At 42.9% G+C, this 12,083-nt stretch overlaps 2 protein-coding genes across 13 annotated transcripts; both read right to left on the reverse strand.

Annotated features, from left to right (window-relative positions):
• Positions 1 to 635: 635 nt before the first annotated feature.
• LOC115151808 (cold-inducible RNA-binding protein B) lies at positions 636 to 5,755 on the reverse strand. Of its 7 annotated transcripts, XR_003867359.1 has the most exons (8): positions 5,653 to 5,754; positions 4,455 to 4,569; positions 4,191 to 4,297; positions 3,905 to 4,079; positions 3,376 to 3,466; positions 3,068 to 3,102; positions 2,271 to 2,379; positions 636 to 1,705 (listed from the first exon to the last, which is right to left on the reverse strand). XR_003867359.1 is itself a non-coding variant. In XM_029696053.1 (7 exons), the coding sequence occupies exons 2-7, from the start codon at positions 4,552 to 4,554 to the stop codon at positions 1,686 to 1,688; spliced, it is 558 nt and encodes a 185-aa protein (XP_029551913.1). In that variant the 5' UTR covers positions 4,555 to 4,569; positions 5,653 to 5,755; the 3' UTR covers positions 636 to 1,685. The 7 variants fall into 7 exon arrangements, 6 of the variants coding, with proteins under 6 accessions (XP_029551913.1, XP_029551916.1, XP_029551917.1 ...); XM_029696053.1 differs by lacking the exon at positions 2,271 to 2,379 and having other exon boundaries at positions 3,038 to 3,102; positions 5,653 to 5,755; XM_029696056.1 differs by lacking the exon at positions 2,271 to 2,379 and having other exon boundaries at positions 3,038 to 3,102; positions 3,926 to 4,079.
• A 48-nt stretch (positions 5,756 to 5,803) lies between these two features.
• LOC115151807 (cold-inducible RNA-binding protein B) lies at positions 5,804 to 11,867 on the reverse strand. Of its 6 annotated transcripts, XR_003867358.1 has the most exons (8): positions 11,034 to 11,159; positions 10,632 to 10,737; positions 10,422 to 10,528; positions 10,177 to 10,342; positions 9,861 to 10,056; positions 9,621 to 9,688; positions 6,925 to 7,011; positions 5,804 to 6,335 (listed from the first exon to the last, which is right to left on the reverse strand). XR_003867358.1 is itself a non-coding variant. In XM_029696049.1 (7 exons), the coding sequence occupies exons 1-7, from the start codon at positions 11,061 to 11,063 to the stop codon at positions 9,191 to 9,193; spliced, it is 687 nt and encodes a 228-aa protein (XP_029551909.1). In that variant the 5' UTR covers positions 11,064 to 11,078; the 3' UTR covers positions 8,285 to 9,190. The 6 variants fall into 6 exon arrangements, 5 of the variants coding, with proteins under 5 accessions (XP_029551909.1, XP_029551912.1, XP_029551911.1 ...); XM_029696049.1 differs by lacking the exons at positions 5,804 to 6,335; positions 6,925 to 7,011 and adding an exon at positions 8,285 to 9,204 and having other exon boundaries at positions 11,034 to 11,078; XM_029696052.1 differs by lacking the exons at positions 5,804 to 6,335; positions 6,925 to 7,011; positions 11,034 to 11,159 and adding an exon at positions 11,776 to 11,867 and having other exon boundaries at positions 9,412 to 9,688; positions 10,201 to 10,342.
• Between the last annotated feature and the right edge of the window lie 216 nt (positions 11,868 to 12,083).

Below are 12,083 nucleotides of genomic sequence, written 5' to 3' on the forward strand. Positions count from 1 at the left end.
TAATTAGGTTAAGGTTAGGATAAATAGATTAAGGTTAGGAAAAGGGTTAGAGAAAATGCTCTCCTAAACTGCTATGAAAAGTCACTTCCGGCTGTAATGAATTGGCATTTTTATGTAGTTCCATTGATTATTGCAGCATGATAGCAAAGCATCCCTACCTAACCTACATCATATTGAGCCATTATTTCAGTCCTGGCATGCCAGTCCTCTAGATCTGTTGAATACTGGAATTGGTTTGATCGGACCACAGGTAGACGGGATACTCCTTAGTTTCAGGGTAGTTTCTGTCTAGACATGCATTGTATTTTTCACAGAATAGACAGCTCCCTGCTGGAATTGTTTTATACTGGCATGGCCTATAAATCCTATAGCTGTAGTTTCATCCACAACTTATTACCAGACTTTCCAGGAAATAATGATCTCATGTGGGGCTGTTCCAATAGCCAGCATGACTTATATTTATATCATTAGCAGGTGTGAGTGTACCTTAGACAATATCATTTCATTTCTACCCAGATACTCCTTTCAATATCATCTCATAAATGTATATCTATCAAGTCACCTCTTTTTGAAACACGCAAATTATAAAATAATATGGAATATGTAATGTAGCCTATATCAAAACCAGCACCAGAGATTTGTAAAGGTTTTTTATTTAGGAAAAATACAACCATGAAGATACAGAATGCTTTAAAAAAAAATCAAATACAAAACCAATCTGATGCTATGACGAGAACAGTTGTGAAATCACTCCATTTGTACCCTCATAAAAAGTAGGTTTGTTGAAAAGAGCTCATAAGTAGTAGTTACCTTTAAGAACTGGCCCGCTTCACATTAATTCACCGCTGTGTACTCAACTGTCATGTGACAGTTCCTTATTTAAAATGTGCAGCTAATAAAATAAAAACCGCTCTCAGTAGAAACCAAAATAAATTAGACAAGAACCTGCCATAGATAGGTCAGTCAAAAAACAGATCAGTGATCCAGAAAACAATTGAGCAGGCCCTCTTCATTTACCGGAACCCACAGCGATCCTAACAAGCCCAGTGGACTAGAGAACGTTTAGAGAACGTCTCCACCATCCCTCCCTCTGCCAGGTAGAACAGTGCAAACATGATGGTGGTGATGGAAGGGTTCAGACCATTGTGTACATTTCCCTCATTCAGACTCATCACCATTAATGGGTGGCAAAGCAGTCACAATCAAATCAACCAAAATAAGTGCAAGCATTTTCGTACTTTGTTACAGAGCAGAGCTTTGAAACTACAACAGCATTACCATTCTCTATCCAAGATACATTCCCTGCCTTTCAGGTTGTGCCTCTTCCATGCACAGCCCAAAGTGAGGTAAAGGCCTACAGCACATGAGCCTTGCTCTTTCGAACTCCCCACAAAAACTGTAAATGAAAATTTCGTTCTCTGCGGTTTTCAATAACAAATAAGGAGGATCAGAAAGTAAAAAACAAAAACTTGGAACAGACCGGTGGTGGGTGGCTCGGAGTGCAAGCCAGCCCTCCCCGCACTTATCCAGGACTGCTCTTATCTACATGGTGGGTTTCAGAAGAAGATTTAAAGTGTCACGGGGCAGCAGGCGCTGGGCTAGGGCCAGGCCAGGCCCGCCGTCATCGGGATGGGGCCGCCGGTTCGGGGTCGTGCCCAGACGACAGGCATCCGGACACCACTGTCCTACCAGCCGCCCTCGTCACCTGCAGAGAAATTGGAAAGACACACACAGGTTACCTTGATTCTGTGGATGGTAGGGGGCTCATCTCTCGAAAGGGGCCCTGCTGCTACTGAACGTTAATTCCTTTTAAAGATACACAAAAGTGGTAGCAAATTATGCTGGAGTGAATTACATTTTCTGTGACAAATACTCTATCTGAAGGCAGGCCATCTGATTGAGAAATGTTTTGTTTTCATTTAGCAAGCGCAGTCAAACTCCGCTCGATGAAAGCAATATTACGTCGGCTTATTCCGTGGATAGAAAACTTTCAACAACAAAACTACAGAGCAGACAGACAAGGCAATCCTGCTACTACTATATGCAAATTACGTCAACAAGAAAGGTGACTGGCTCCATTGTGTGTGTGTGTGTGTGCAGATCCTTGTACTGCAAGGCAAAGAAGCAAAGGAAAATACACCTCTACAAAAAAGCTGCTACAAGACAGAGAGAAAAAGCTTATGACAAGAAAAGCAGGAAGTAGAGAGCTAATGCTATGACCCCTGTAGGACAGCTCGCGCCAAGACAGTTGCAGACCGAGGTCAGCCTACCTTGGCTTTCTGCAGTGCTAAACTGGGCCTTCAACATATTGTTTCTTCAGTTCAACATATTTCAACTACAGGAGTCAGCCTCACTGTGCGCCACTGACAACAGCACCGCCTGTTTAGAGAAGAGAAAGCCCAGTGGTTAATGACGAGGTCCCAGGTTCTCCAACAAGGAGGGAAACACAAGTACACTAAGGCCCATCTGCAGACCCTCTCTTCCACTGATGCTCCCTAAAGGAATGGATGCTGAGCTGAAGTGGTATATTGAGTCTTTCCTATATCGCATACCTTTAACACCAAATGACTCCCATTTTCCAATACTAACCTGGTAGGGCATTTGTTTGTAGGAAATACCCAGTGTCCACCACTAGGTTAATTTGCAACTCCTCTTTATTCTTGAAGATGAATTATGTACCACATATTGTAAAACACCAAAAGTGTAACTTGGGAGGGTGTATTTCCCAATATGGTCAGGAAAGAATGGGAATAGGGACCCCATTTCTCCATTAAACATGACTAAAGGCCTCATGCATTGAGAAAATGACTAATTTCACTGATATTTTCATCCATCAGTTGGTCCAAGAACATAGGGGGCAAACCCGGTCTGAGAGGAGCCCATCCAGCTGCTATATAGGGCAAGAACCTGCCTCGGCTCTGGTGTTGATTGGCCGATTCCAAATCTATGGTAGCTTTCAGGGATGTTGCTGTCCAGGCACCAGATTGGCTGCCTATCCTGACTTCCTACACTTGTGTAAGCTTATAAGAAGCCTCACCATAGCTATCGTAGCTGTCTCTGTACGAACCTCCTGAACGATCTCCGTATCCTCCTCCTTGCGCTCTGTGGACAGAAGAAATGTACATCAGTAAACAAGAATTTGACAAGCAGAAGCAAGTTGAGTAACATCAAATTCAAAATGGTCTTCCTAAAAGTGCTTGCCTACTGTCAAAATGGGCACATGGCTTCTTAAAATACATTGTGATTTACCTATAGGATCTATACCCTTCACCTTTCCTTTGTCTTACCAAATTCTATCAATTGCCTAAAATAAAGTAGCTATGTATATGCAAATGTGACTTTATGTAGCTGAGGTGGTATATCATCACTATTCACCTGTCTTTGTTGTAGTAGCCTCTTTCTGATCCGTATGAGCCTCCACTTCTGTTGTCGTAACGTCCACCACCATATCCCCGGTCTCCACCACCTGTAATATAACTTGTGGTTAACAGCTGACTCTAAGGAATGCTAAAAGCAGCCATGCACTCATCTTATGGTTAAATGTGTTAATAAGAGAATATCGAACACCACTCTTCAGTTTGGACATGCTATCAGTAGCCCAACAGATGTCTCAATCAAACCTCTACAGCTACTAGTCAACAGCAACAGTCACTGCAAAAGAAAAAGACATGGGAACGTAGGAGTGGTTATTAAGGATGAGGGACCAGAGGGGAGGGTCAGAGCGCGGGGTGCACGCATATGCACTGACTACTTCTGGTTAGTTCTGCAAGCCACAGAATCCCAGGCTAGCACAGGTGTGAGGACATCTTTGTAGGGTTGGGACTGGGGTGTCAGTCACTCCAAGGCAAACGAGGGAGGGACACTCAAGGTCAGGATGCTGTAGGATAGAAAACAACAAACTTGCCTCGTGAGAAGCCACGCCCACCTCTTCCACCACCACCACCACCTCTGCCTCCACGGAAGTATCCTCCTCCACCTCCTCTGCCGCCTGAAGAGCCCCCTCGGAATCCGCCTCCGGACCTGCCACCACCGCCAGATTTGCCAGCCTGGTCGACACGGATCTGTCTGCCATCAAGAGACTGACACAGAAAAGGTTGGGGAAGATAAAATAAAGAATACACCATTAATATCGTCGTTGCACAGTCAAGACAGAGTTGTGTTTCAGGGCGGAGTTTAGGTTTAATTGTCACCTTGCCGTTCATGGCCAGCATAGCATCCTTGGCCTCATCTGGGTTCTCGAAGGTGACGAAACCAAAGCCCCTGGACCTCTGAGTTTCTCTGTCTTTAATTACAACAACTATACAGAGAAATTTTATTTAAAGACTATAGAGACACAAGGCAACCTTGCAAGACGTGTATCATTCAAAGCATGTTCAAATAGTGGACCACCAGATATATATTAAAAAAAATGTATTTTTTACATTGCACCCAATATCCAACAGTTAGTTGCTTACCTTCAGATATTTGCCCATATTTGGAGAATACATCTTCTAATGACTGTTCATTAGTGTCAAAGCTGAGGCCACCCACAAAAAGCTTCCCTTCGTCAGACATCCTTCCTTTTCACCACTGCAGAAGGGAAGAAATAACTTGTTTATTATGGATGCAAAGATGTATTTGCAATGAACTGTTAGCAGCAGGGCTGGAGGCAGAAATTCAATGGTGGATGGGCCAACTTGGAGTTCTGAGTATATAATATATATAAATGTTTTTTTTGTTTTGCTGAATCTGATTAGGTGGGCCTGGCAGTGCCTACGCCACTGGATAGCAGGTTATTATTGGATGCAAACCTCTGTTCGTGTTCTATTCTTGCAATGGTGCATTTACACACGCAATAACATTTATTTTAACAGTTGTTTGGCATGATTCTGTTTTGTCTTTTTACCCAATGCCAAGTATGTTGTATTACCAAAATGAAGGTAACCTAGCAAGTTTGATAAAAAAGTCAAGTGCCAGCGAGTGAAGAACAAATGCGTATGGGGGGGGACTTAGCTCATAAAGGCCCAAAACCATCCTGCCCCCTGGTAGCTAGCGCTGCCTTCTCGTCCTCTTTCCCAATAGAACGCTACCGTAGCTAGCCAGTTTACGGTACCTAGCCAATGAAATTTGCGTTTTAGCAACAAAAAGCGGTCCTCGCTCCACAAGCAGAAGAGTGCGTGCGATTCAGTTCCGTTTTTAGTACAAATCAGTAAGCGACATCGTCTTCCCCCGCCCCCTCATGTCCCAGGCCTAGATGTGCAACTCCCTTTGTTCAACACTGTCCAACAACCACAACGGCGCCATTTATGATAGTGCTAATGGCCCCCGACTAGCCAGCGATCACTGCGTCATTGCATCGACTAACGTTACTGGGCACGCTCGCTCGCTTGTATAGCAAAATGTGAGCATCGGCATTATGGCGAATACAAGAAACTTGCTCTGTTCCGCACACAATATAATTGTCCATTAATTCGGACAACGAACACAATTTACTATCATGAGGATGTTATCGTTGGCTACCTGCTCGCTAGTTAGCTGCATCTTGAGCCACCTTCAGACTCCTCCTCGGGTGATGTCACACTCATTTAGCCTGCCACAATCTTGGTAGCTCCTGTCCCGAATTAAATACGTTTACGAACACAAACATTTATGAAGATTATTACAATCGCTTACCTCCGACAAAAACAGAGAATCTTGCAACCGACCTGCAGCAGATGGGAATGAATGAGATGCGGGGCCTCCCGGTATATGTATTGATGCGTCCCTTGCAGTTACGCCCAACTTATGAATATTAAACAGATTACTCTCCACGGCTCAAGGAATAGCATTTCAGATTATTTTATTTATCAAAGTCAATTTGTTACGTTGGAGGATCAACTACAACCAAGTTAACTCAAAAGTACAACTGCCTGTGCATTTGCCCATCTTTGGGTCAATACATGCACCGACTACAATGAGTAGTCCTGAATGGAAAGTCAATTCACCATCAGAAATGTTCTTGTGTGCACTGTACTACACCTAAAATAGACATTACAAGAATGTCCTATAACATGTGCAAGAGACAACCAATTAAAAAAAAATTTTGATTTAATCCATTCATTTTCCATGACGTTCATTTGAGTACTTCACAAAAGTGTATACTGGTAATACAGGCATTGGCACGCCAGAATGACAATCCGTTTGGTAAACATCATGGATATATCAAATCTGGTTCAAATATGCACTCCCATTCCAAGGCAGGTCTTGACTAAACGACAAGTCCAGTTCAGCAGCACATCTCTAGTTCAGTCTTAAAGATATCTCCTGGTGACGATTTTCCAAGGAGCCGTTTCAGGGCAAACCATCCTGTGGTGAACCTGGAATAAAGTTACAAATTAGTCAGAAGAAATAAAGTAAAATGACAGATGAGTTTACAATTCTAGCAGTGCACTCAAGTCAGTTGCACCATACGCTACTGTTAAGTCAGATCAACAGCATGCATCCCCAATTCTCACCAAGTGTGTACTTCTCCCCACATTTAAAAGCATTGGATTGGTGTAAGCATATTCTGTAGGATGTCCCACAAGGCCGTAGACACTAGGTTTGACAAAAAATAAAAAACACATCCGTCCTTTGACGGATGCAACTCTTCTGAACACGTCCAAAAGTTGACTTGTACCTTTGATGGACAATGTAGGTCGTATACGATTTCAGTGTTCATGTATCTGAATGGGACCGTAGCCTTACAAGCCAATTTAAAACATGCACTGGTTGTATCCTGCAAATATGAACCCTTCCTTGAGTGATACCCGATCTCATCTGACTAAAGGACAGGTAAAAGCAGGGTTCCATACTGCTTTCACCAATAAAAGGTGTCAGATCAGTGATTACATCATTTAAGGGGAACGCAAACAGGGCCCATGACTACAGCTCAAAGGCATGCAGTACACGTCAGAGAATACCCACCTCCAAGGAAGCACTGGAACGAACTAGTCAGCGTTGAAGTCCAACCTCGTGTTAAAGCAGGCTTTCACATCCAACGCTTAGTTTAACCTGATCAAGTAACAAGACTGTAATTAGTTGAGTACAGCTTTTGAGGGCAACAATATGACATGCATTTGCTTATCAACATGAACTACAGATGTGCTAAACAGCATCAACTTCTAGCATTAGACAGTGTTTATCCTATCAAAGTTGATTGAATGTTAAGATGTTTATATAAAACAAATTACAGTGATAAACTTGACAAGCAAAAGTAGAAAGGTGATAGCTGTCTAGAATTGAGGTAGACTCAGCGATATGACAGATGCAGAAAGTGAACAGCATAGTGGGTCAATTTCCACAACTACTAAACACATTGAAGCACAAGGCTCAACTTCTCCGCTGTTTTGGTGCCCTGGCTAAAACACTTTGAAGCGAACCCGTGCACAGATAGTGTGACCAAGTAGTCTCTTGCATCCCAATGTCTGCACTTCTGCTTGTGACAACGTCATTTTGTTGAGTCTACCTTTAAGATGAAGCCATCTTTTGCAATCACTGGGAGAACAGTACTTGTAGTTTCACAGATCAAAACTGGGAGGATCTTGTTTTACACTAGGGATACTTGAGCCATGACAACTTATGGAATTTTCAAAAGCTCAATGGTCATTTTCAGAGTCTAGTAGTCCCAATGGTCTATGGGGGACAGGGTGAAAATTCTACAACAACAAAAAAACAGGATACGCTACTGGACGTACTCATGCAACTCAGGGTTCTGAACAGTAACTGCTAGGGCCTGAGGAAGTGACAGCGGTAGTTGGGTAAAGTTGAAGGCAGTTAAGATGGACATCAAAATGAGAACTTTGAGGGATGCGAACAGGAGAGCAAAAGTCTTTACCTCACATTACTGGCCTATTTCCACTTAAGAACTAGCCAAGAGAGCAGCATTCGCCAGAGCGGATTCACGTGTCGGTAGGCACAACACTTCATTCTCCAAGGACTTTGTTGAGTTCCAAAACGATAGTAGAGCTCTTGGGCGCAATGAAGCATTATAAAAAGAACCAGTGCCAGCACCAGGATGACATTTCATTTCTATTCTGCTTTCAACACACCCAGGCCCCCCACAATAACTAGCTTCAGGTTAGATCTTTCAGCATCCTCTGAGTATTAATTCAGCCACCCTTCCAAAATGAGATCCCACCTTTCAGAATACCCTTTCCAGCAGAGACTATGCTATCATTTCTCTCAACCCACTTACGACATCTCTTCCTACAAAACTCGCATTGCATAACATTCAGCTGGCTTTGTGTGAACAGGCTTAAGTTCTTTGAAGGCACAAGAAATCAGAGCATTTTCAACGGATTGTTTAATAGGCTTCATGAAGCCAGGATATACAAAAAAATTAGGTGTTTGTACACAGAACAGAGAGCACATATCCTTGTAGTAACATTGAGTGATCGTGAATGTTTCAGTCCATCATATTATGCACGTGAGAAGAGCAAAGTACCTTAAGCCAACTGCAGAAGGCTGCAAACACCTAGTATACCTTTCAATGAAATGAAGTTGTTTCGCCAGTCAAAGTCATTCACTCTTTGGATACTGAGTATTTACAAATCTTTAGCAATATCAAGGTGGTCTGCTGGAAACCAGTGCTCCCACTTAGCATTCCTACCTTGTTACACTAAAGGAATGCATTACAGAACTGAAGGAGCACATCACAGCTTGTCAAGCTTCTAGTGTAAATTTCACAGATTCTTTTTTTAAAGTCCAGAATTCACAACGGCAGTTAAAATAAGCTTAAATGGAAACATGTTACTACTGATACGAGTCTTCCGATTGAGCAGGAACATGGTCAAGGCTGAATTTGTCTTAGAAGCTATCAGGCTGTGTTGAACAGATTACGAGTCAACGGTGGAAACAGGTTTCATTGCAAATAAAGCCATTAATTATTAAATTTGATTCTCCCAGTGTCCACTTTTCCTACAACACCAGGAGGGCATACTGAACTTAACTGAACTTAAGGTATTAAGATCCTTAGTGAGCGTCAAGGCTTACAGTAATTAAACGCTACAGGATTTCAATTACTGCCATGTAGAACACAACACAAAAAACTAAAGATACTGCCAAGTTTGTTAAAGAAAACACTAGAACCAGATATCACAAACAGAAGAAAAAAAGTGTCTTCGAAGAGCGCATCTTTTAAAAAACAGCCAGCGAAGGGACGATCTTGCAATCAGGAAGTTTGTTTTTGTTTTTACTCGTGTGTAGCTGAGGACAAGAAGAAGCCACAAGTGTAAAGGCACTGCAGCATTCGGACATTTCTCACACAGTAGACTAGAACCTATTCATATTTTGTGCCACAGTTCTCATAAGGTTCTCATTGCAACAGTAAAGCATCAGGGCAAGGGGCATTGGACGTGAACTTATGCCTCTTCAAAAGAAAACTGACTCAGTGGAAAAAAATATTGAAATGTCTTTCTGCTTCTGGGTGGGTGGCAGAGCTGGATTTGAGCAGACCTGAGTATTTTAACATGCTAATCCAAGAGGGCACAGGCTTTCGGATACTGAGCAACAAGTCTTACAGGGCCATTCTGGGAGTCTATGCAATCATGTCCAGTCCGTACTAAACATTTCTAGTCCATACCAACAGTGAGATCATGGCAACTAGGCTACATCAAACTTACCATAGCTGTCATAGCTGTCTCTGTAGGATCCCCCAGAGCGGCCACCATAACCACTTTCACCGCCACTCCTAAAAATGTGCACGTATGAATGCTGGTTAACGGAAACCAAGGAAAAGTACACAAGTATCCTAGAAAAACAACTTCTGAAGGTAAAAGCCTATTAATGTTACTAAAACCAGCTGACCGCTCACTTAAAAGTCAGCACTTTAGAGAAAATAAAACCATTAAATTAAGTCTTACCTGGCCTCTCTGTAACCTCCGCTGCCACCCCCAGAGGAGTATCCTCCACCACTCCTGTAGCTACCACCATAACTTCTGTCTCCACCACCATAGCTTCTGTCACCGCCATAGCTTCTCTCCCCCCCATAGCTTCTGTCTCCTCCACCATAGCTTCTGTCACCACCATAGCTTCTGTCACCTCCACCATAGCCACCACCTATGTCAAAAATAAGAGCATTTCAGTCAAAGGCCCTTCAGTTTGGAGCAAGGTAAAATAAAAAGAGGGGTATGACTTAGAGCAAACGGAAGCTAACCACTTTGCAATGCCAGCCCTTACCTCCTCCTAAATAACCATGCCCACCTCTTCCTCTGCCTCCTCTGAAGCCACCAGAACCCCCCCTGAAGCCACCAGAACCCCCCCTGAAGCCACCACCACCACCACGGTCAGATCTTCCTCCCGACTTGCCAGCTTCATCCACACGGATCATCCTGCCATCAACAGACTGAAGGGGGAGATACATTTAATACCAGTGATTTATATCAGTCGAAGATCTGCATGTGTCTGTGGAAAGAAACCCTCACCTTGCCATTCATTGCAGCCATTGCATCTTTGGCATCTTCAGGGTTTTCAAAAGTCACAAAGCCGAAACCCCTGGACCTCCGAGTCTCTCTGTCTCTTACAACATCAACTGTGGGGGAGAATTAAAATAAATAATCAGCCACCCATATGGCCAAAGCCCACTTGAGGCAACATTGCCGAACTGTCAACTGGGTCCTGGAGAGGCAACATACCTTTAGCAATGTTACCATACTTGGAAAACGCCTCTTCCAGTGAAGTTTCATCTGTGTCAAAACACAATCCTCCAACAAAAAGCTTTCCTTCGTCAGACATCTTTATCTAGAGAGAAACAAATAAATAAGCGCCTGGCCTACACACATTGTTTAGAAGACATTCACTGTTTTAAGAACTGAAGGAAAAAGAATTGAGAAAAACAACTTCACATACGGATGGCACCAGAAGCGCTAATTGCTGAAGCCATACATTTTAGGCGATAAGGCCATTTTCTTCCACCATTAGTTTTCAAATGCGTGCAGCAGCCGTGTTTTAACCCGTGCAATAAAGTTACCTAACGTCATGCATTCGCTATAATTTAGCAGGCCAATTTACTAACGTTAGCTAAGTTAATTAGTTACCTGGGACTCTGTGGTAAAATTCTCAACCATGGCGACTAACCAAACAGGCAAGTACCCACCATAACCTTGAGCTGATGTTAGCTAGAGGCGCTAGCCAAAAAACAGGCAGTACACAAAGGATAGTTAGCAAACTTGCTAAGCGTTAGCAGGCGAACGATAAACCAGTCACATTAGCCATTTCAATCCACACAGTAAACACGAACTGGCCCAGAGTTGGCCTATCCTGCAACGTCAGCTAGCGTATTATCTGGTAATTCGTTTACGTTACCTAAACAGCGGCAGTAAAATAACGTTGCCACGCCGACGTCCAAAAGATACCTAGCTACTTTAGTTAACGGTTCATGTTAAGCTAGTGAAACGTGCATTAGCGGACGGCCATTTTGTAGGTAACTACCAACGACGTTAACAAGTTACTAGACCGAATTTGGCTTTGAAACACAATCCAGTTGTAACAGCAAATAACGTGAAAAAAACAAGTAAACATTGCACTCGAAATAGAATAACGTTACATACCGAGTAAAGTTACACATGCGGACGGGAATAATTATGGCTAACGCTAGCTCGTTAACGTTATAATCGCTTCAATTCTTTCATCGACATGAACACGTTTGCTTGCCAAATTGCAAAGCGAACGTTGATTAGAAAGTAAATGGTCAAAGCCAATTATTTTCCAATAGGAAATGAAAAGGCATTGTGGTACATTTACCCGGTAATGATTAGAATTATGTGAGTAAACAGTTACCTTTGTGTGGTTTGGCGTCGTCTGAGAAAGATGTCAAAATGGCTCCAATATATGAGCATCTGCGTGAGTCATGAATAAATAGCAAAAGGGGCGTGCGCATCACTGAGGTAAAATAAGAATGGTGTGAATGCAGCGAGTAGTTTTTGCGCAGTCCACCTGACGGCGGTAAAGCATCATGTAGTGGACAGGGAGGCCAAATAAAATAAAACAAATGTGGGTAGGCTAGGTATACTGTATTTTCATGTGTGGTATTATGTCATGATATTCCGACTACACTTGGTGAAAGATTTGGACTGACAGTTGCAGAG

The sequence above is a fragment of the Salmo trutta genome, chromosome 17 (assembly GCF_901001165.1).
Source record: "Salmo trutta chromosome 17, fSalTru1.1, whole genome shotgun sequence".
NCBI classification, from domain to species: domain Eukaryota; kingdom Metazoa; phylum Chordata; class Actinopteri; order Salmoniformes; family Salmonidae; genus Salmo; species Salmo trutta.